Raw genomic sequence first — 24,880 nt, forward strand, 5'->3', positions numbered from 1 at the left:
TGAAAATGAAAAAAAAAAAAAGCTAAAACACGGTTTAACATTTTAACAATCTTTAATTATCAAGAGTAATGATGCATTGTATGATGCATTATGTGCAGAAAAAACACCATATAAATGCTGAGAAATAATAATTAAAAAAAAAATACCCTTACAAGGCAAAGCTTGTGAAATTATACACAAAGACATTTTTATTTGGTTGTGTTTTGGTCATTGCTTTGAGTTTGAGATCAGTTACAACAGCTATAATCTTTTTGGTAAGAAAAAAAAAATCCCTTTTAATGATAAAATCACTTTTTTGAGCATCAAATTAATTTTTCAGTTTTGTCAATCAGGTCAGTGGAAATCAAATAAAATTCAGGAGGGAAAACATTTAATTCCAACTCACTAGATTACTAGATATAATGAAGTAAAACTGCCCAAATTACCAAAGAGGGCAGCCTACGCGCTGGGGACACCACTGGAAGACGACTGCACTTTATATTGCACTCTTGCCAAAAATATTTGGTCATTAGCAACCACAACATAAGCCGAACAGCTCTAAATTTGAGCTAAAATTGCTTTGGCCCTTTGGTATGCTGTTGAAGTGTGACACAAAGCCCGTCGAAGCTGGACATCACATTTAGCCAGTTGAAAGTGTTAAATTGGGGAAAAAAAAAAAGAACATCATGATAAATAGATAATCATTGGCTTCTTAAAACTCAAATATCTCAACACTGTGCTGCAGAAAAAAATACTAACTAAAGAGTCTACGTGGTAAAAACCTATTGCTAAAACCAGATTTACAGTTTTGTCTCCAAAAGAATTCGTATCATTGAATCTTTAGTATTGACAGCAAGATTTGTTTTTAAAAGGCACAAGAAAGCGTTGCAGCTTAACCAGCACTCTTCGAGTTGAGCTGCTATGTTATTGAGGTTCTATGTTTAATTAGCTTTGTGCCTAGCAAGGCACTGCCTCTGCAGTCCAATTTGAAAATACCCAGCAGTATGTGGAGCGGAAAGAGTTCAGTGTGAAATATTATGGAATAATATAGAAAGTTGACAGCTGGACAGGAGAGCTGTGGTCTGGACCACCACTGTGAGATGAGGTTTCTGGTTTGAGTCTGTGAAAAGGCACCTTTTGTTTTTGGCATCATGTGAGTGGAGCCGTCAAGAGCTGGAGTGCACTGGTGCACTTTGGGTTACCTGTCTGAAATTTGATTCTAAACATTCAAATTTGGACCTGCTGCGTGTAGGAGGATCCCTCTCTCTTCACAGAGCAGTGCTCTCTGCCTGCTCTCTGTTTGGGGTGGCGGCGGGCTCGTGACCAGCAGAGCTCTCCCCTTGTTGGTCTGTAATCACCTCGGGGATGATAGCTCTTGCGAACCCCTTCAGGACCAGGCCTCCATCTGCACAGGATAGTTAGAGGGACCAGTCAGCAAACAAGTCAATACACCAAAGCTAAGCTGCATACACACAGTTTCAAACTTGGCAGCACACACACGTGCCACCTTTCCACACTCAGTAAGACACCAAGGATTGCTCTCGAAATTAAATCTGGTCAATTCTGCATATATAATATCAGTTAAGTAACTTTTTTTTTTTTTTTAGAGGCGGATGCAGTTATTAAAAGAGTTTCCTTGGTGTGTTAATCTTTAAATGCAACAGAACTTCTTGACAAATCGGTGCAAGAAAAAGAGAACGCACATACAGAATAACAAGTTTGTTTTAGGGGCAGGTTAGTTATCACAGAAAACTGTTAGCAACCAAAAGCCACTGAACCTCAACACTGGCGAATCATGAACATGTGAGTGTTGTTGGAAAGCCGTTAAAGCGCAGCAAAAACACATCCCATTAGACATAACTATTCAGTATACAGTATGCGATCTTACACTAAAAGAAAAAAAAAAAAAGCCTGCAGGTCTGGTTTCCCCACACAGACTCAAACATGCAACGGACACGAAAGCAAGCCCAGCACATCAGCCAATCAGGTCCTTACCATTGCCTGCCTTTCAAAGCTCATCCTACAGACAGGCCGGCAGCTCAGACATCTGTAATATTTACACATTTCCTGTCATGCTTCAGATCACCACAGTTCCATTTAGAGTGCGACTATGAGGCAGTGAAACCAAAAGCCGAGGAGCTAAATACAGCGGCGCCCTGAGAGGAAACTGAAATTGCTCAATACTGAAGTGCATACAGTGTCAGAAGACGGACAGCGAGTGATTTCAGTCGATGCAACGCCTAAACGTCACTGAAGATGACGTGTTCTTCATTACATCTTGAATTGCAAAATCTTTTTATAAAAATGGTTTCAAAAACCCACCTGTACAAACGGTAAACTCTTTCACTGTTGAGTATCTTCAGTGGTAGAATGTCACTACTTGACTATTTCAATTTTATGCCTCTTAATACTCCAGAGTAAGTACTCCGCTGTATTTAAGAGGTGAGTGGTCCCGAGTGTATTTGCTCAAGTTCTGTAGTTTGTTTTCCACGTTTTGCTACTTTAAAATTGACATCATTATAATCATTCATGATAATGTTGTACTTTGTGCACTTTTATGTAACAGCTGCAGTTACATTGCAATTGCAGATTAATAATACAAAATATAATTTAAAAAAAAAATACATGTACAATTATAGGGTAATTCATGTATGAAGGACCTTAAGTAGTCCACGAATCTGTAATAACAATAATACAGTAATAATTTAATACTATATTTTCATTTCAAAAGTGCATGATGCTCTTGCCACTTCTGTATATTTACTAAAGTAGGGTTTTGAACGTGTGACTTTGACTGTACCTTTTTAAATTACAGTGTGGCTAGTTTTTATTTAACTACACCACCACTGACAGTATCGACTGAAGAACCTGCTCTATTTGGAGCTTGATGAAAATTTCCACTAGATAACCGTGATCATTCAGCACACGTGTTGCACACACATACAAACATAGAACAACTTCTTCCAATAATATTTTTGTTACAGCATAATTACACTAACATATGACTAAGCTTTCTTGATTTCTGCATTTACGATATAAATGTATCATTTTACAAAACAAATATAGAAAAACAGTGTTTGCGAGGCACACGGGACAGACGGTTTACCTGTTATGATCTTGGAGGCCGAGCTGCAGATGCCATTACCGTCGTCGTTTGCTGCAGGTTGTGGGGGCGGCGGCATGCTGGGTCGGGGCCGTGGCCTCGGAGCAGGCCTAGAGGGGCGGGGGAGAGACCCAGAGTGGTAGGAAGAGAGCGGGTTGGAGTGCAATCCATCATGAGGCGGAGTGTCAGGAGGGGTGGGGGTCCTAGGGGGAGAGGGCTCTGACTCCCCCTGGGCCTGGTGGGGTTGAGGTGGCTGCGGTGGGGGATGACTCGGGGCATGGATGAGGCCCTCTTTGCTGGGGTGACGGCGGGGTGTGATGGGTGGGTGATGAGGGGAACCGGGGATGTGGGTGTTACTGAGCTGCGAGGCGAAGGGGCTGGCCTGTTTGGGCGGAGCTGGCGCCTGCTTCTTGGTGCCTTCAGAAGAGAACATAATTACTCAGTGTAATTTACAATATTACCGTTATTAAATAATCGCAATAGAAATGTACATTCTCTCACCTCTGCGGACCATGTGGGGACTCGGTCCTCTAGATCCGCCCTGAGTGTGCGGGGTTCCTACTGTAAGATGGACTGAACCATTCCTCTGGGGCGGGGGGGTGGACATCAGCTCACGGGCTGGGCTGTAGAAATATAACAGGTTCAAAATGTTAAACCATTTACGTGCCATCTGCTCTCTACATTCAATGACCAGGTGCTACACCGGTGAAAGAATCCATGCATAGTATACAAAACAAACTGCACGTCTTTCCATTCATTGATGAAGGTTATCACGTGAAGAACAACAAGAACAGGGACGAGGATGCAAAATCAAGAGACTGAACAAGTGTTCTGTAATGTGTTGCATGCAAACTCAGATAATGCCACACAGTAATCAAACACCCAGACAAACACGCTGACAAGCAGGCAGGAAGGAAGGAGAATATGTCATTAAAAATAGGAACATTTTGTCAATCATCACAAGCAGAGGAGAGGGAACAAAGCATAACATGATCTTCACCGCATCACGTTCTGTATTAATGAAGCCAAATCGAAAGCGAGACATTATAGACATTGTTATTCCCATGATTTTCTGTTTTATGACTTTCAGTATGGGAACTGTAAACTCAAATTAAAAAAAAATATAAAACACACGACAAACATAAAGGGTGGGCGAGCTCCGGATTGGCTGATTGGCTGCGAGCAGACGGTGGAGTATTGTTGCTACCTCAGCTCGCTCCTTACCTGCTCTCCTCTGCGCTGAGCTGGGTTACAACCTGAGGCTGCACTGTGGCTACCTGGACCCCACCACCCAGACCACCAACACCACCAATACCAGCACCACTCAGGCCAGGCAGCTCAGCCTCTGCAGCCAGGGACCAAGCCTGGGGCTGCGGCTCAAGCTGGGTAGGACCCCCGGCTTCCAGAGGGGGCAATGGGGTTTGGAAGGTAGGTGAGGTTAGCTGTGACTGCTTTCTATTTACAGTGGTGGCTCTGCGTGGAGTGGGCTCCGGCTGTTTGTTAACAGTGCTAGGAAGGGGGAGAGGGGAGAGAGTTCAGGAGAGCAAACCACACGCCATCAGACAGAGTGAAGGAGCAAGAGACAGAGAGAGAGACAAAAAATAAAACCAGCGAGAGCAGTGAGAAATGTTGCGAGAGACAGAAAGAGACGCGACTTCCTGAGTTCAGCGAAACCAGTTCAGAAAGAACCCAAAGAGGACATCAGACCACGTGACAGTGACCTTTTAAACAGACCAACTTTGGACTGCAATGCCACTGCAGGGACAGAGGAAACAGATGCCACACCATCCAGACAAAATGCAACACAGGAAGCCCACACAAAACATAAAACCAGCAACCTAGAGTGAGACCTAGGCTTTAATTGGAAATTAAGGAGATAACACAAGAGTACACAACAGTAGCACAAGAGAAATAAAACTGGACAAAATGGTGTCCCAACATTGCTGAAAATGATTTGTGTTCCATAAAGATATCTGAAAGAAAACGACTTTTTCATCATGTTCTGTACCATCCTTGAAGAAAACATAACCGATTAGCTTGTGATGGAATTACCTCGACATAAAACAAATGTGGTGCACAAATAACACAAGACATTATTCCCTTCTTTTACTTATTAATAACTGGATTCATGGGACTAAGGCACAGCTTTGAAGTCTGGACTGGGCAGATCTTCAGTGGGCGTTTCAGTGACTGTGATGGACTCGTCGGCCACTACATAAAGGGCCGACACAGCTGGGCCCCGCGACTCCTGCCTGCTCAGTGTCTTGGGACGGGACGGGAGGGTGAGGGGCAGGCTGAGGCTGAGGTTGGGGCGAGACAGGTACCTGTCTTTACGGGGGGTGTGACTGTCCCCGTCCTGCCCCAGGCTGCCGGGGCGTTTCCTGTCCAGGCCAGGTTCGGGGTCTGGGGTGGCTGGATGGGTGGGCATAGCGAACATGCCTGAAACGTTGAAGTCCACCTCTGGAGCAAGGAGGAGAAGCAGATAGATAAGAAATGGTGAAGATTATAATTGTACAAGCTGGAGCCTATCCCCTGCTGACTGCCCCCCCTCCCTCCCCCCCACACACACACTATAAACATTATACTTGCAGACGTCAACATGATAACATTGTCATTGTGACTACAATGTCCTTGAATGGTAATGTGCTCAAAGCACCGTCATGCCTGAGCACAGCCCGAGAGCAGCCAGCGTGGGTCTAGACTCTTGCCCTCGGATTTCTCTGGACACGGGTCTATGGTGCCATTCCTGCGATGCCGTCTTGTTTCGTACCCTGCCCGTCGTCATGACCTCATTGGAGCGTTTCAGAACCCGAGTGTCGAATTTTGCTGACTTGCCGATTTGGCCACTTTTCTTAGATTTTTGTGCTTCTACTGTGGGTTAGTCCGCCATGTAGTTAAATGGTTTTCTTTCAGTTTATCGTTGATATTGCCGAGTTTGTTGTTACGCAGCCCTACAGACAAAGTTAATTCAGGTGGCTGTGTTTTATTTATTAAAAATGCATTCTCATAATCATTTCATATTTATATTTCGCATACAGCGCTTGTTAGTAAGAGTAGAACGCATTTCTTCTCCTACTTGAAAGACCAAAGACCAAGATGCGCGATGGGGAGTCTGCACGGGGTGTTTTTGGGTGCCAGGCTGATTTGCTCTGTGCAGCTTGACTCCATCAAAAATACTACCAAATACGAAATACACTCGCCACGTATTTTCAGTGGAGTGGAGATCTGCCTCTGGGCTGTTTCTGAAATGCACCGTTGGGCTCCTGGTGGAATAGTATTGTCTAAAGTGGCTCCGATCAGCTTTAGCAGCCGTGTCGCAGCTGCAACAAAATGTAGCCGGAAGCAGTGGAATGCAGCTGTTTGAATTGTTGATATGGTCTACGGTCTGTCTCTTCTCTGTCTCTGTGACTTTTACGTCCTTCATTGACTTCCAGCATTTCTCCAAATGCCCACTGGCACCCTACAGAGGATGATCCTGAGCTTATGTATTATATATATGTTGTTAGAGAAAGAGCAATCAGGAGAGCAGAGGAAGAAGGACCTTTTTTCTTTAGACAAGACCAAAGACCAAACATCCCAAATCAATGTTCTCCAAATATTTCTGTTACAGCTGCATTCAATGGACATTGATACAACAGCACACTGTCTATGTTTAGACAGTTATCATCAGAAATATGCATGCCAAACAACGTGCAGAGTACATTACCAATAATGCATTTTCTTTTCAGTTCTACTGAATTAGTTAAGATGGAGAGAAGAAGTGTTGTTACAAATACAACAGGCAGAGATGTTTACCTTCAGGGAAGAACCAATCAGCATGCTGGATAATGGGCTCAATGATGGCCACGACATGGACAGATGTAGCTGCAGCCATCTCTGCCAGCGTCCTGAGTACGAACAAAGAAATGCAGACGAGGTTAGCTTAATCATCTCTGCTCGTTCTGGTTACAAGAAAAACATAAATATGAGGTGAACAGTGTAAAAGATGCTCACCCTTCAGTTTTTGCCCAGAGCAGGTTGGGTCCCAGGACTATGGCAACGTTGCTGGGAGTCATTTTATTGACGTCACTGTCCTGAGCCAGTTTAGACAGGAACTTCACCAGATACCTGCAACAGAGACTCAAACTGCTTTAGAACCTCCATAAAAATGCTGTCGTTGTTGTTGTTTAACACTTGTTAACAAAAATGTTTAGGCAGTGGCTCTCAATCTTTAGGCCTCTGACCCCTTCAAGCAAAAATAATGAGCTTGATGTGGACGTGACCTCCAGGTGCTTTAACCAGCGTGACCTTTACTTGAAGGATCGTTAGATGCAGGTTACTAAAAGTATTTCACAAAGAAAACAAATCACCCTTTCTCTTTAATTATCTTTGACCCCTCATATTTATCTTGGAAACGCTTGTGGGGTCATGACCCCCACTTTTGGGGAAGTTAGTGCTCTAATGAGATGTTTCATAAGGCATCAAAATGCCTTATCTATATCTATTTAACAATTTGTTAAACGCTGTATTAATTGTATTAATCAAAGTGAGAAATGGAACATAAATAAACTCTGAAGAGCTTTATATACAACATGTACAGAACAGAATACAGGAGAGTAAAACCGAGGTGAAGATGCTCATACCTGAGGTTGGCTTTGTGAGTCTTTGGCAAACGGTCACATGTCACCCATAAGGCCTGAAGCCTCTTGTCAGGGTCAGACACACTGAAACCACACACACACACACACACACACACACACACACACACACACACACACACACACACACACACACACACACACACACACACACACACACACACACACACACACACATACATTTGCCTGTTACATGACTACAAGAAAACAGCCAACTTCAGGTGTGTGTTTAAAGTTTATTAGCTCTGTGTTGGTAACCATGTTCTTTTTTTTTTTTTTTTTTTTTTTTACAGGATATTAAGAGACGTGTACGTGCTGACTTACTTGCAGGCCTGTAACCACTCGTCGTACAGGCCAAAAGTCATTAGAGGTTCAGGAAGTTCCCGGAGGTAGGACTTCAGGGCTCCTGTGTATGAAGAAAAAAAAAATGCTCTGAGAAAATGATCTGAAGCAGATGGTATCACTTTAGATGGATTTGTAGAGGAGGTTGTACCAGCGACTGCGTGGGGATCAGAGTAGAACTCCTCGAGCTGCGAGGTGGAGCAGTCCAGCGCTGCTTTTAGCTTCTTCAGTTTGGAAGCTCCAGCTGCTATTCTGAAGAGACCCTGAAAGGAAGATATGGAGAGAGTGAGTACATATCAGCACAAGGGACCGATTTGCATCCTCAAACTAAAGAAGTGAGTCCGGGTCAGTAGCAGGAAAGGAGAAGTAAAGTAAACCATCCACTAAATGTTTGAGAATGTTATAAGAGGATTTTGCTTTCTTACTAACAGAGATGTGTTTCTTTCAGGATGAGCACCAGACAAAGAGCCTTGTGTCCGTTCATAAAAATGTCTTAGGTCGGACTCAACGGAGAGTCTAGTCAGATTGTTAAATTTAAAGAGTGCAACAGCGAACATGCTAATGGTTAACAGATGCCTGCCTGCACACGCACACACGCACGCACGCACACACACACACACACACACACACACACACACACACACACACACACACACACACACACACACACACACACACACACACATTCTTATTCCCGCAGGCCCAAGACTAGCTGACCACAAGTTGGCCACAGCTGTTTCCAGATTGTACATGCCATCATTTGTAGAGAGCAGTCCACATGACCCACATCTCCTTCCAGCTCAAACAGAGAGGAGCGGGAAAGTTTTATGACTACAAATTCATGTCCAAATTCTGCTCAATTAACCCTCAACTTTGCCCTACTTTAGCGATGCATCTCCTTCTCTATCAGTACATCCATACCTCCTCCCTCATGCCAGTCTCCAGCAGCATCATGACGCAGGCCTCTAAGGGTAGAGCGATCTCACGGTTACTCCTCTTCAGGTGCTCCTCCAGCGCCGTGCCGAACGCCGGCTTCTCCATCCAGGAGTCTAGGTGAGAGGGGCATCATCCCTGTCCTCTCAGTTTTTATCTCTATGTCATGTCTGTCAACCATTCTTCTTTAGTTCTGTATCTAACAGCAAATATTCCTACATTTCAAAATGTTCAGCTTGAAAATCCACTTTGTAAGAACTACTTTTCTTCTGTTTCACTTTACATCCTTCTGCTCAGATGTCACGGTGATACTTTCTTTGTTAAGCACATGCATGCACACAAAAAAGAACCACAAACTGCTGGCTATTGCTTTTTGATACCTCCACACTGCTCTAGGTTTCAGTAAATAAACATCCACAGTGTGAAATGTTCTGCTTCTTTTGAGAAAGCTGCATTATATTTTACACTGTCGACCAGTATAACAGCAGCTCAGAGTCATTTCTGGGTTTTACAATACAACTGTACCACAAGGAAAAATGCGCAGGTTGTGTTTTTTATATTGTTTGCATATTTAATAAATGTCTTTTTTATGTTCTGTTGTTTACCTTGCTGTATTTGGATGGTTGGTATAGCTGCCTCCAGAGCAACCAGAGACCTCCTGTGGTAGTCTGCCTGGGCCTCTAATAACTAGTATGAACACACAAACATAAACACAGATCACGTATACGAAACTCTGGCATATATGAAGCAGGTATTAAGACTGTTATAGAAGATCGGACCATATTTGCATCACATTTCCATTTCCATTTTAGTTCCAAACCATTACCACTAAACTGAGGTGTTCTCACCATGACATAGTAGCGTGCGTAGTCTCCCTCTTTGGAAGCAAAGTTATACATGTCCGCAGAGAGCTGGTCCTGTGAGATGAAAAAACATATTTTTCCATACTTGGCAAGCCTGACGGCAACCTTAAACCCTCTGCTGGGCTTTACCAATAAACTCTTCATTAAGACACAGATGAACTCCAGATGACAAAGCAATGACCTTTAATTACATGGTCCTAATAATGTGTATAGTATGTTTGTCCTGATCCAATCCTGTTACAGGGCTCCCTTTGTTCAGCCTGTTCATTAGATATGATCCCGACCTTATACAGAGGCCCTGACCAGAATGTACAGCTATTAGTTTAGACATGCCTCCATTAAATTCTGTATATACAGCATACATAAACCACAGGGATTGTTATATCACCGTTATGTCATACCACTATACAGTCTGTTTTGAGTGGTAAATCTAAAAACTCTGCACTGACGGAGAGATTTAAAACAAAATCTACCTTGCATATTTCTACTTTATTGAGAGCTTCGTCCATCTCGTCTTTGAGAGAATCGACCTTAGCTGCCATGGCCATGTTGTTGGACTTTGTTGCCTGGTACCACCTGCAGGCCAAGAAATTATTTAGACACTTAGGTATGTCTACAGTAAGCACACAAAGTGTGAGATCCATGGTAACAGTCACACTTGTTCTCAAAATCCTAAAAGTGCAGAAAAGTATTTAGACTTAAATCCAAATGCACCTTGTCTTTGCTGAATCATAGTCGAGGACCAGTTTGGCGAGTTGCTTCCTCTGTTTTAGTATGTTGGGAATGTCCACCTGCGAGAGAAACAGTGAGGATCATTAAAAATGCATGAGTACACATGCAGTAACTTTCCTGTAAGAACATTTCTGTCAATATGAATTATAAAGAACAAAAAAACATGAATCCCACTCAAACTATTTAAAATAGATAAGTCCTACACCACAAATACCAAAATGTACAACCTAAATAAAGAAATTACAATTCGATTTTTACCTCTGCCACCTGGTTGAGAGGATCCAGAATGTCTCTCTCGAGCTGCATTTCATGCTGCATCAGTTCAGTGGCTAACCTGCTTTCTGCCTCCCCACACACATCCATCATCTTGCTGCTCGCACACACACACACACACACACGCACGCACGCACACACACAGAGAGGAATAATGGCAAATATGACAGTTATCACTACTTTTCTCACAATTACTAACATTTTCTAGTGAATATAACACAAAGAGACACATGAAAATCTGAATCAGAATCAGCTTTATTGGCCAAGTATGTTAATACACACAAGGAATTTGACTCCGGTTGTAAGTTGTTCTCTCAGTGTGCAAAAACAAAAACAGACAGACAAAAATAGACATATAAAACATAAATATATATATATACAGCTAAGAAAGAAAGAAACAAATATAGACATATATACACCGAAACAATGAGTTCCCCTGTTATCATGATTGTAATCATATTCCATGTTTAACTTCAATTATTAGGATCAATGTGATTCCATTACATTCTAAATATTAAATGATGTTTAAATTAGTCGTGTATGTAATAAATTTTCACCCAATCAGACTTTCGTCTCCAAGCTGACCGCCTCCCTCCTGCATGGTCTGGGACAGAGCTGTCAGAGGCAGCTTTTTCTGCAAGAATACCAGAAAATAAACATTAATCTTATTGAAAAAACTGTGGGTTTTTTTCTGATTTGGATCCGATTCAACTTTGGTTCACAAAAAGGCTAAAAGACAACACAACGATCAACATCTAAGACGGAGTCAGACAAAATTTTCCTTAACTACCATGAGCTGCTGGCTTATTTATATAACTTTAACAATTTATTCCATGTGTCAAACAATGCGCTGTCCAGATGATTTAGGTTGAAAAGTAATGAAATGTATGACAAAGTAACATGTGACAGTGATTCCCTCTGAGTTTTGTCAGTTTTATTGGCCATGTGGGCTGGATTTGCTGCTCAGGGATAGTGAAGCTGGCAGGAGGCCAAAGCTGAATATTTTTCTCCTGAGTCTCGCTCGTATCTATGTGTTATATAAGAAAAGATGCTACGTGTTCACAGCACAAGATAGCAGGTCCTTGCTAACACTTACCGCACAGCTGTGTCACAGTGATTCACCATTATTTCATTTGTGTAGGAGTTATACGCTACAGAGAGCAAAAATGTGACAAGTTGCCATGATGATGATGAAATTGGGTTATGGGTTCAAAGTTCAGCTGCTGAGAGGAAGAACAAAGGAGAGAGTAAAAGCAGAGGGTGATACAGTGCTTCTTACATGTCTCTTCTCTGTGTCTGTGCCCAGCTGACCCTGCAGACATGTCACGAGCCTCTTGTGCATGTTGTGTGACACCAAACGTACCAGCTCCATCCGCCTCTCGATCTGCGTATGCACATAACACACAAAAGTGCATTGTTATAACATCAGTTCAAACAAAACCTGCCTGGTGTAGGAAGAGTCCAGATGACTGATATAAACCGGGATAAAGGAAATAGTGTAACAGCAGTTTCATCCTCTCAACACACACATCTTCCTGTTCAACAGAAACAACGCAGGTGAGGCCTACAAATCAAAACACAGATGCTGCACGAGCACACATGCATCTCCAAAATTTCCATTCTGCTCTTGTTATTGAAAGATGATGGGAGGATGTAGGCGCTGTTTGTGTAGCTCGGTACAACAGGTAGTGCTAACAGCCAGATGGAAGGAGTCGGTGGTGATAAGTACCACAGACTGGATTACGATCTTTACTGAGAACAGGGAAAGCTTTTGGTCGTGAGATATGAAGAGACACGATCAAGGAAGATGGATGAACCGTTCGGAACACAGGCCTGATCTACTGATTATACTTGATGAGCAGGTATTATAAGCACCTCACTGGTGGTTTTGCATGTATAACCTCTTAACTGCACACTTTGCAGTACACTTCACAGCACCACAGCCTGTTTTTCCAGAGCAGAATATACACTGAAACTGGCTCCAAATACAGAAAACACAGTTAAAGACAGAAAGGCTGAAGGATTTCCTGCAGATATGTGGAATATTATCTGAATCATGTGATCAAACAAACAACTAATTACTTTTTTTTAAGTCATTTTCCAAAACCACGTGGGCTAATCTACTCGTAACTTCACAAGTCACCAAGGCAACAACAAGCATTGTTTTCTTAATGCTGCACGTGTTGTCAAATTGGTGAAAATGTTTCCTTGTGTTCAGTCTGTTTTCACATGTTTTCTTAGCTTACAGTGTGTCTAGATCTAAAGGTTCACTTTACTTTTCCCCAAATTTAAAATGTGAATAACATCGACTGTACCTCACAGCAGGAACTGATTGCTGTACGGGATTTTATGCAAATTAAAGTATAAACACTAAGTTGTGTATTTTCATGAACACATAAACTGAATTTGTTTGTGACCGATACTTAAACTGCTTAACAAGATCAGTATCTACTATTTCAGCAATGCTTTAAATAGCTTAACCTGTACAATTACAATTTTGTCATTAATTTTACTTGACTTACTTACATGAGTTACACTTTCTGGAAAGTCAGTTTAGAAAAGGTTCATGGATAAAATAAGAAAAGTGCAGAGTTTTTGGACAGTACAAAACAAATTCAAAAACCATCAAATCACTTAAAGCTTCCATATTGCAATATATTAATTGATTTGCCATAATAGAACAATAATAGAACAAGAGATATAGATTTCCATCTATATCTCTTGTTATATTAACAGTATGACAGAATCTCTGTTGGTCTCATGGTCTAAAAACAGAATATATGATATAACTGAGCTCTGCAGTCCAGCACCAGAGATTTTACTTTAGAATTTTTGAACCTTTGATGACGTGTGGAAATTATAATGACTTGGCTTTAGGATAATTGTGGCAATTGTGTATATACGTAAAACTATTGTGATAATACAACAGATCATTTACAAACGATGTACTATATATTAAATGACCACTGCAGCAATAAGTGACACAGTTAGCAGATCCGTAATGAAAAACGCTAAAAGTTCAAATTGAATTTTGCAGTTTCTTGAATGGAAAATCTTGTCATTTGGTATCTAATTTTGTGCTCCCAAATGTCAGATTTTCCTTGAACGCACCACGACCAAGAGTTTCCAATCCCTGCTCATAATTTCATGACCATGTCACATTAACATCTCCAGTTTCAATCCTCCTTCCATAGATATTAAAATGAAGCGAAGGCAGTGGGTTTACAAGGTCTAATGATTACGCTTTGGAAAATGGTCAGCAGTAATGTAAAGTAAAATATGTATATTTAATTTGCGTACAACACTAATATGGTCAAAATGTAGAAAATGTAGAAAAAAGGAAAAGTGTGTATTAGTTTTAAAAAAAAATGAAGGTATTTGAATGAGATATTTATAAACACCATGAATTTAAATCACTTAAGTTCTGTCTTTACAAGTTGTGATGTGCTGATTTTGAACACATGTAGCTGCCTGTCGTAAGTATTGACTTCCTCTTCCTGTTTCAGTGTAAACATCCAGCTGCACAACTACATCTGAGGGCCTTTTATTTGTCGTCTGATCCCATCTTTCTTCCTTTACTTTTATCCTCACTAATTCACTGCTCCCTTTACGCCGTCAGATTCCCTCTCAGACAGTTTTCCTCCTCCCTCTTTCCTGCAGCGGTTGTGCCATGCCAGACCACAGCTGGACTTGGCTTCCTCGCATGGATCCAATTGATTTGTTCGCCATTCAGCTGATCCGCTGCTCTGATTAATGCATGGAAGTCTAGCTCTATCTGGTGACGGCTCGATTGAAACCAGACTTCCAACACTTGATGCCAAGACGGGAAGAAAGAAGCCCGAGCGACTGCAGCGGTGGACGCTCGGTAATAACATTGTCTGGGTCGATAAAAAGTTTTTGTTTTTTTGTTTTTTTGTGAGAGTACACCAAAAGGACACACGCTAAATACACAAATCATCATGTACTGAATCACAGATTCTTTTGCATAATCCACATCTAAAATAATTCAAAGTTTAAATAGCCTTTCATTTCTGTGCTTGTCTTTATGTGATTGATGTACATTTAACAGAGTTTGTGCCTCCCAACACATTCAATTTACAGGGTTGAACAGATGATTAACACTTTTTCCTATTTCAAACAAAGATGGCAGCAGGAAATTACTTATTATTATATGAGGATGTTTCTTACCTTCATTTCATTTCATTTTTTTTTTATTTTTTTTTTATATTTTCACAAAAAGAGCAAGGACGTGAGTCTATTTTGACTTCACACTATTGGGATATTTTCCAAATGCTTCGAGAGGAAACACCTTCAGAAAAGCAGGAAGTGCAGTCAAACAAGTCTCAGGGTTTTTCAAAGATTGCCAGCTAATTGTTATTCTGAAAATCTGATTTGTATGTCTGTGTATCAAACATAACATAATAACTAATAACATAAGTCCAATGATCTTCAGCCTTCAGTTAGTCTGCAGGATTTACTGTGCTCACAAGAGATAATTTCCTCTGAGAGAAGCTCAATTAAGGAAACAGAGTCTTGCACACACACAAGCCCACACACACTTTGACCATTAACAGAACAGAGACGATCCCTTCCACCCTCCCGTTACAAAGCTGTCCAAAGGTTTACAGGCCAGTTATTGCCAGCATTTTTTTTTTTTCAGAAAGCAATGAAAACAGTGAGCAGAGCGACCTGACCTGGTGCAGAAAAAAATATGGAACATTTAGTGAGTCACAGAGGAACCGGGCGGGTGGATACAGTTTTGTTTTTTTGGCTTGGAGCTGCTTCAGCTGACTGAGTCGCTGGTTAACTGACGGCTGGCTCACTGACGGCTGGCTCACTGGCAGATGACTAGCTGGCTGACCTTGTTGGCAGGACGGTTAACTGCCTGACTAGCTGATGACAGAGCAGAAACACGATCCAAATGTAGTCCAAAGAGTCATGTTTGTTTAAAGGACTAGTTTCACATTTTCTGCGAGGGTGAAAAGATTGCTACCTCTCGGCTTCGCTGAGCAGAGAGACTGGAGACAGGAGTAAACAACTACATCTGTCTGAAGGTGACAGACTCTGCCCTCCAACTCTAATGTGTCATCTAGTCACATTTTCTCTGTTGTGATAAATGAAGTCAGGCCTTTACATCGCACTGTGCTCACATACAATTTATTTTTAATACAGCTAAGCTGTGCTTATTTACATATTTTCAGTTTCTGTTGCGAGACGACAACACGAGTATGAAAAAAAAAATGACTGAAACAAAGCTCATCTATTCCAGCGGTCACTTCTAAGCTGCTGCTCTGCACTGCTAAAAATTCGGATTTTATCATCACAATGTGGTCTGAGAAAAATCCCCAAACACATAATTTACAGACAATGGCTGTGCTGCATTTTAGGCTTTATTTACATGTACAATTATCACTCAGTGAGAAAGTCAGAAGTGATAGAAAATCCTTGTTATTTTTCCTCTCGTATAGCACACAGCTTTCATCAGCGATAAAGGTCAAAACAATTCAATAAAATTGTTTTGGTGGAGCAAACAATTCAGATATGCGAGTGATACTTGGCAACACCATTTGCACATACGTACCTCAATCCCAAATCAATAAAACTAAAAGTTGTCATAACCTTTCGTTAAAAAAAAAAAAAAAAAAAAAATCTTACACTTAAACAAACAAGGTATAAAGTTTAACTTTAGAGAGGATGGTGGATAGTTTTTGTTACCGTTGGACAGAATTAAAGTCATTTCCCCCTTTTCAAATTTATGCTAAGATAACTATCTGCTAACTCTCGCTGGTGTACAGACATGAGAGAGGTGTCAATCCCAACTCACACTCAACAAGTTTTGTTTGGCTCAGACACCTGCTTAACATACAGCATGACATACATAGTCCAGTGTCTCCCACAATAACGGTCCATCTTATCCTCACTTGTATTCGAGTACTGAGATATGGGACTAGTTCCAGTCTGACTCTCGCCAGTGTTAGACCCACCAGGCAGAAAAATGTAATCCAGTCTGACAGTCTTCTCAACTCTCCCACCGAGGCGGGACGTGTCCAAACAAGATAAATGCCTTACCCAATGCAAAAGACTATGGAAAAATGAAAAAGACTACTACAGCACCATCGAGTCAAATTTCAAGTTGGACTGTTCATAGAAGGGGGCTGTAGCAGCTTGTGGAGAGGGGGATAGGAAAAATCATTCTTTCTCTGCTCATGTTTTTTTTTTTTTTTTTAAAGAGGGAGGGGGGGGGACCCCATCTCCAGGCAGCGTGATTAAATTACAACGCTGATACGGATTCACTGGTCTGTGAATCAGGAAACTGGAAGCTGAACATTGCACAGAGATGACTGTAATCAGGCAGCAGATCTTAAAACTATGCACGCACCATACATCCTGACCGACGTCTTTTTGTCACAGATTCTGACAGGCAACCTGAAGCTGAAGGGCCAAAAGACATCCTGACAATCACATTCCTCACCGAGAGCCGGAGCTTCAGGAATGTCCAACGCAGCACAAAGCTCGGGTCATTCATGACCAAAGACGAGAAAACGCATTCAGTGGAAGGGTTGGGTCAGTGTGCGCTCTGTGCTTCATGGACAATGGTCGAAATTGAACTATTAGTACCGTTCAAGAGAAAAGCTGTTTGAGTTAGATGCAGCAAAACAAGCGTCTGTGTATTTATTCATATTCAATAAGGAATATTGATTTTCCTCTGCACTAAGTGTTTGTGTTGCATGTGTGTAAAGCACACAGGGTTCATAGTTCACCGCTGCACGCCATAAAACTTTGACTTCCACGACTGCATGAGGATTGTTGAAAGCTTTTCCCTTCCTTCCTTCACCTTCCTCCCACAAAAGCTCCTTTCTTCTCTGAAACATGCTCTGTCTCTCTCAGTTTCTGTCATATTTATCCTCCACATTCTATTCCTAAGTGATCTCACAGTTTTACCAGCAAGGGTGTTCCCATCCCCCAACACTCACACTCACGCGCACACAACAGTGCACGTGCAGTGTGATTTCCAGATAACAGAACATTGCCAGAGTTTGCCTTGAGTAGAAAACCAGGAGACACTTGAGCTGGTGAGGCATTACTGAATGAAAAACTACCCAGTGGTGTTTTAATGCCCAGCAGTTGTACTCCAGCAGAGCTGCAGAGAGACTTGGCATCAACAAGCTGCTCCAGCATGATGGCTTTAACAGAGCATTCGAGGGGAACTTCGAAGTCCTCTGATAACTTCCGCATTTTACTCTTCCAGAAAAAGAGATCTAAACGAGCTGGTTTAACATGCACACACATCAGTTTAAAATAAGATGGTGTTGGGGCAGAGAACACCCTTCATGTGTCACAGACACTATATCACTAACACTAACCAATAAACATTTTATAAACTCTCTTGCAGGCACCATATTAGCGGCAACAATACATGGTTAATTTCATACAAAATCACAGTGTGACATTAAAATGTTCTTACTTTTTCTACTTTGGTGGAAAAAATGTGTGTAAACAGTCTTTTCTCGTTGCCCCTTTCCAAATACATTCAGCTGATGACCACATAGACAAAGAAAATCTTCAAATCGTTATGTTTGAGAATCTGGGGCCCAGAAATATTAAGCATGTTACTTGAAATGATTATCAAAATTGACTGCCAGCGAACTGACTGTTGATCGATGTAAAGTATAAATACTAAGCTCTACAAACCGTCTGTAAAAAGCAAAAGTCTGACCCTATTAAATGTCCCATTTCACCAACACATTAGTTCACGACAAACCCACACGTACAAAATAAATGTGCTGAAAGTTGCTTTCAGTTTTATGTCACAAAGTGAAGTGAGATTTGTGAATGCAAAGACGGTTAACAGAAGAAAAGCTTTTTAAGCACTTGGCAGTCGAAATGCAAGGACTGGAAAAAAGAACACTGACAATCTGACAACAAAACTCACGGGTCCGTTTTTAAGAATAACCGAGATTTAGTATTCCTTCAACAACACATACTGTTGTGTGTTTTTTTTTTTAACCAAACGTTGAGCTAAAATGTTTCTTTACAACCCAGAAATGGCACGACCATTCAGTGTCATCCCAGAATACTGTCAACACCGTGACACCGGATACGATCAACGTCTGACGATTGATGTGCATGGACCTTAAATGAAAGGAGAAAGTGATATTTACCTGTAGGAGGTCATCGCTCAGCACCTCGGTTTTCTCAGCTCTGTGGGGAGAAACACAAAAGGACATATGTGACAATGGCAACAGTCATGTTGCTGTTAACCTGTGCACTTATATTTATGTATATGGGTGTATTGCCATATTTTATTTTTTTTGTACTATTATTGATTGCCGTCCGTGACCCAAATTGCTGTACAAAAACAGGTTTTGCGCAGACTAAAGCAGACCAGCTCAACCTCTCTGCAGCTTACACTGTGTGAACCTGTAGCAAATTACACAGTCCAAAAGATGCTCAAATCCACAATAAAACAATATGACGCATGTATCGGGAAGAATATGAGAATATATTGTGAATTACTGGCCACTATTTGTGCCAACACACTCAACATGTTTACAGAAATGCCATGTTGAACCTGTTGGGATTCCTCCACCCTGTACAAAAAACACACTTCCTGTTGTGTCATCTGAACCTTCTTTGTTATGGCAACAGAGGAAGGTGTGCGTGTTTGTGTAGAGCAGGGTGGGAGTTGCCAAGTGGTTTGTTGATGCCTAAAACACACCAAACACACTGCACATTGTAGCAGAGTCTGCGGAAAATATCACGGTGACATCACTCCAAAACCCTTAGGAAACGCTAACAAAATGACCTCCAAAACGTCCGAACCATTACACACATTCGCTTCTTTATGCGACCTCGAGCTCCCTCTGAAAAAGAGGGCAGCCGCAGCTCGGCGGTTCTTGGGTTTTGAATCTTGCCGAGCTGGCGAGATCAACAAACGGAGGTCATCACGCACCCTATCAATATCTAACAAACCCACCGACGCACACGCGCATTACGTCTCCGCACACAAATCCCCGAGGCCCACACTATAGATCTGAATCTCGCAGGGATCAATTAGCCCTCTCCCACGCAGGAGTTGTTACCTAATGCTGTTGTAAGACTCCAAAATAAGATCTTCGTGTTACACCCTCCACATGCAGCGCAGGCTTAACTCACTCATGCCTGAAATATCCTCACTGATAAATGAAATGATGAAAACGCCTCAGGCTGACATCTGCCGTCTCCGGCTCGGACCATGAGCGCAGATTTTAATTCAGCAGGTCAGATATTTGAGTTGCCAGCAGGTGTTTTGAAATCTCTGCAAAAGCTGAAAATCAATGATAAGTCATGGGAGTCTTGTTTTTTGGTGGGGTTTTTTTTTTTAAACATTTTAAAAACAGTTTTCAGTAGGAGCTGATCAATAACTCTGCTTTTGGACACTCAGTATAAGTACAGGTCAAACTTACTGTAGTGACGTTATCAGTATCAGGCCTGGGCATCAAAGCTTAATTTTGATGACACTTTTTTTGGTATTAACCAAAAACTCAATGTCTGTTGCACCAACTATAATAAAGGGTCACGAATCAAACGCTTAAAGAGCTGAAACAATTTTTCAATAAACTCCAAAGTAAGCAGCGACTACTCTGATGATCATTTAATCGTGCAAATATTTTTTTTTATTTTATTTTATATCACAAATGTACTGGTGCAAGTTTCTTAAATGAAAGTATTTTTTAGTTTTCTGTAGTTTTTCAAATTGAAAATGTCTACATTTTTTATCGTTGGTCAAAAAAAAAACAAGACATTTTTGAGATGTCTTTTATGAGAGCTGTTGAAATTGAATTTTCTGCAGAGATGCCAGCACTTAGTCAACATCAAAGTCGGGTTGGATTCGTGGTCTTGTGCACTTATTCTTTGATCACACACACTGGCGTTTCAGATTTCACATGAAATTTTGCTAATTTTAGGCTACTTGATCAAAGCCTTGTGTGTTTAGACTGCTCTGCTTTTTTGTTTTGTCTAAGTTCTGGTTTTGTTTCTCATAGAAATGTGCTTAAAAAAAAAATTTGTTAAGATATTGTTACCAAAAACCCAGGTACTGTTTCAGCATTGGTACCAAAAATTCATAAACAATAAAAGCTTTCCTGAGCTGACTGTGTACCGTGGCTTCTTGATTTCTACGATTTCTTTAGCATCATGTCCTGCACGCCAAAGGATTTTCTTCCCTTAGCAGATTAAAATGAACTTAAAACAGAAAATACAAAAATGCATACAAATAAATCAGTGTCATGTAGAAATAGAGCAAATAAGCCATTTGTTTTAGATATACGATCTGCAGACATGAATACCTGCACACTGAGCTGCATGATCACGTTACACATTAGGCTTTATTGGCTCACTTTGTCTCTGAAGGAAAAAGCCACATGAGCAATCTTTAGGTTCTTATCAATACTGAATTAGCATTGATTTGACTGGAGTACAGCTCGACTCTGGCCGGCAGCTATTGTTCCAAGAATAGACTCCCACAATGCTGGAGCCCAGACTCTGGAAGAAAACTTCGCAGAAAGCAGAAGAAGAAAAAGTACAACATGCACAAATCGAGTGTGTGCAGTGCACAGACTTTTAACTATTAAGCCTGTATGAAAACCGATCAATGACACGCAATCCAAAAATATAAAAACATCTGTTCAAATTCATGTATTATCGGACGCCCCACTGTCTAAGTTTTGGTCAAATGCGTACGTTTATCCTCCAGAGTGCGCCACAGATTGACTGACATTGCTCCCTTGATTTCTTTTATCACATTGTCACATGTAAAACCAACTGCTTCCTCTTATTAATCTCATGCAAATCGAATTGGCTTCCTCTTTGTTATAAAAAAAAAAACACCCCTCTGTGGCTGTGTGACGTCCCGCGGCCCTCTGCTGTGTTTGTCCCCAGTCAACAACCATGGAAATGCTTAGTCCACAAAAAAACCCTGTGTGCCCGGCCCTTCCTGTGCCAAACAGAAAACCACAAATCATCACAAACTGGGTGAAACACAGATTCACATGCTGTGTGAACCAGATTGTCTCTGTCACAAATCAGGTGATAAGTCTGTGTAATGTATTTGTTGGCAACATATTAATCATTGATTTGAAAGTTCATGAGACAATGACACACATAACAACAGAAAGCCTTGGACGTGGTGGAAAATAGACCCGTGTGAACTTATGTTTACGTAAAATATCAATCATAAAGTCAGACGGTCTCATCTGCACCGTTATAATTATGGTTAATTACGTGTAATCAAAGCTATATTTAATTCAAATGACTGGAACAAACATTTAATCTGACCGTGATTTGACCTTAGAGGTTGTTTCTTACGATCCCTAACTGGACAGCTTTATCAAATCTTTTATCAAAACACATCCATTTATTTTCTAACTCCCATTTTCTTTTAGGCAAGCAGTGAAACAAAAGTAATCCAGAGAGGCCGTGTGTGAGCCAACAAACTTTGCCAATCAGTAAGTCAGCTGTCATTCAGCTCTGTTGAGTTTTACAGCTCTTACACAACATGTGGAGCAATGTATGTGAGGAATCCAAGGCCAATGCCCACAAGTCCTTTTAAAGGAACATTATCAGCCCTCCCCCATATCTGTGGATTGATTGATTCATTAATACAGTAACAACTGGAGACGTTGTGTGACTGCTGATGAAAGGATGAGGCTGGAGAGGTCTGCTGGGACCGAGACTACAGGACAGGATGGTTTACGGATTATTGCCTGTATCATCATACATCAGGAAACATGCGTTTGTGCACACGTCTACAACTGGAGAAACACCATCTTGGTCGTGTGTAGTCAAAGGTGGGGCCCATGTTATTAAAGAGGAGCTGGGGGGGAGAGAGCGGTGGGCTCATGATTGCTGTCTACAGGCACCGAGTAAATTAAATTCCTATAATAGAAGCTAATGCAATTAACCAATTAACTACTGTGACAGTAAATAAATAGTTTGTCTCAAATAATTGGAATAATAAATGCTACGACTTCCTGCTTTTCTCAGTTGTGTATCAATACATATATGTTCAAGAGTAAACAATCAATTCAGCTAAAAACTAGTTGACAGATGATTCAATTATAATTTAGAAAAAAAAAAAAAAGCTTTAGCTGAAGACTTAAATCTAATGACAGTTACTGCTGGCACAGACACTTCTAAGTCTTGAGATAATAGGAGAGTTTAAAAGTTATTTTTCATAATGAGAGAAAATACTCAGTTAAAACACATCTGGAACATCATTCAACTCCCTGCAGTGTTAAAAAAAATTTTTTTTTTTTTTTTTTTTTTTTTAAATCATGTAGATGAAAGTCCTTGTGACATATGGGGAAGTTTAGTGTCGTGTTGACGTTATTTTACTGCAAACTGATGATTTACTTTCCGAAAAACTTAATCAACTGTCCAGGTATATATTTTTTTTAATTTATTTTTTTTTTTAAAGAGAAAACCGTGGCCCAGCCCTTCCGACACCGCCCACAACAAGAAGACAGATGACACTAAATAGAAACAACATACGGTTGGCCTGTTCTGTAATATCAGCTGTTGTCAAACTAAAACACCCACCTTCCAACAGTCTGGTTGGCGAGCTGCCTCATGCGATTGAACTGCTTCTTCATGTCTGCGCGTCTCTCTCGGCGTCTCCAACAAGTCTGGAAAAGTTATAACGGCACCACCGATCCGAAGAAAAGTTGCGCTACGTCGCAGCCATTGTGGCAGAAAGAGGGCTTGCACACTCCGACCACTTTTATATCACTACGGCTGAAACGCTACTCCTGACCGAACCCGTTGTCATCCGCCGCGGCTTGTCAGACGCCTCAGACGAGCAGAGAAGTCAGAGGGAACAAAACCCCGACCGGCCCCCGGGTCCACATTTGGTCCCCAGCGTCAAGACGCGTCTGTGAGACCGACGACTGCTCTCAAGAACAACCAGTGTGGTAGGAAGAAGGAAGTGCCTTTTTTTACTTCCCGACTGTAAGAAGCATGGCCCGGGGGTTGACATGTGATACCTTGGCACCAAAAAAAGAAAAGAAAAAAAAAAAAACCCTCTCAGACTTAGCTATTGGTCCGTCATGGTCGTAGGCTTCTACATGAAATGGCTAAACGCTTTAAAAAAAATTAAAAAAAAATTAAAAAAAAATCACATCAAAGTTTTTACTTTCTCTAATTAGCCTATCTTAAAGTAAACAACTGCCTACTAATAGTAAATGCAGAAATATGAAAAAAAAAAAATATATATATATATATAACAAATTAGGCTACACTGACTACGTGTCTCCAGAAAGCTGTTTTAAGCACGTTGGAGCCTATAATAAAAAAAAATTATAACCAACAAGCAGCAACAATGACTCCGTGAATACTGATCCGGGGTCAGTCTGGATCGCATCAGCCGTAGGGTCTCAGACTCCCTGACTGATTGGAGATCAGTTGGTTACCCATCTCCACGCTGTTGCGCGGAGATCTGCTGCCACCTTGTGTCCGCTGCTCGTTGATGACGGATTCTGCTCACCAGTTTCTTTCTTCGCTGAACTGAATCATTTTATCATCAGGATAATGAAGACACCAACAAAGCCTTCTTCACTCTTCACAGCCTTGTCTCCGGGCAGAATTGTTTTCTTTTTTAATATTTCATTTTTTATTTTTTTATTTTTTTTACAGTATTAATGACTACTCATACAGGCTACCTTTGTTTGTTGTTTTGGTTTTAAATAGGTTTTTGTGTGTGTGTGTGTGTGTGTGTCTTTAGTAAACTTTTATTTTGTGTTTTTGATGGTCTAACTTGTTTTAAATCTGTCAAGTGTGTTTTAATTCTGTCTGAAGTTGTGCAGCTCTTTGGTCAAAGTATGTTGTTTTATTAATAAACTGACTGGACTTTTATCTGCCGAAGTTATCTTATTTCCACAACTATAATTTGTATACTGCAGATGGACAGATTTTTTTTTTTTTTTTTTTTGTAGAGTCTTTTAAGTACTTTAAAAGACTACGATTCCAGATCTTGTATATCT

General features: G+C 41.0%; 1 protein-coding gene across 3 annotated transcripts; it reads right to left on the reverse strand.

Annotated features, from left to right (window-relative positions):
- Positions 1-160: 160 nt before the first annotated feature.
- Positions 161-23,839, reverse strand: arhgap17b (Rho GTPase activating protein 17b). 3 transcript variants are annotated; one of them, XM_069713478.1, is made up of 21 exons: positions 23,442-23,839; positions 19,025-19,064; positions 12,142-12,246; positions 11,420-11,496; positions 10,848-10,959; positions 10,572-10,648; positions 10,331-10,433; positions 9,843-9,911; positions 9,600-9,681; positions 8,983-9,110; positions 8,213-8,324; positions 8,044-8,125; positions 7,705-7,785; positions 7,076-7,189; positions 6,878-6,969; positions 5,407-5,542; positions 4,307-4,591; positions 3,584-3,705; positions 3,086-3,499; positions 1,975-2,026; positions 1,296-1,384 (listed from the first exon to the last, which is right to left on the reverse strand). In XM_069713478.1, the coding sequence occupies exons 1-20, from the start codon at positions 23,492-23,494 to the stop codon at positions 2,019-2,021; spliced, it is 2,292 nt and encodes a 763-aa protein (XP_069569579.1). In that variant the 5' UTR covers positions 23,495-23,839; the 3' UTR covers positions 1,296-1,384; positions 1,975-2,018. The 3 variants fall into 3 exon arrangements, with proteins under 3 accessions (XP_069569578.1, XP_069569580.1, XP_069569579.1); XM_069713477.1 differs by lacking the exon at positions 1,975-2,026 and having other exon boundaries at positions 161-1,384; XM_069713479.1 differs by lacking the exons at positions 1,975-2,026; positions 4,307-4,591 and having other exon boundaries at positions 161-1,384; positions 23,442-23,836.
- Positions 23,840-24,880: the final 1,041 nt, after the last annotated feature.

Source organism: Brachyistius frenatus, unplaced genomic scaffold (genome assembly GCF_029030835.1).
Source record: "Brachyistius frenatus isolate BFR_SWC_R1_liver_20210118 unplaced genomic scaffold, ASM2903083v1 Contig_119, whole genome shotgun sequence".
Taxonomy (NCBI): Eukaryota; Metazoa; Chordata; class Actinopteri; family Embiotocidae; genus Brachyistius; species Brachyistius frenatus.

What these genes read in the sequence shown, in the direction of transcription:
- arhgap17b (XM_069713477.1), bottom strand. Translation starts at nt 23,494, where the DNA reads ATGAAGAAGCAGTTCAATCGCATGAGGCAGCTCGCCAACCAGACTGTT. An exon ending in TATGATTCAGCAAAGACAAG is followed by an intron (nt 10,434 to 10,571) that starts GTGCATTTGGAT and finishes CTTGGCCTGCAG; the next exon opens with GTGGTACCAGGCAACAAAGT. An exon ending in CACACCCCCCGTAAAGACAG is followed by an intron (nt 4,592 to 5,406) that starts GTACCTGTCTCG and finishes CCCCCTTCCTAG; the next exon opens with CACTGTTAACAAACAGCCGG.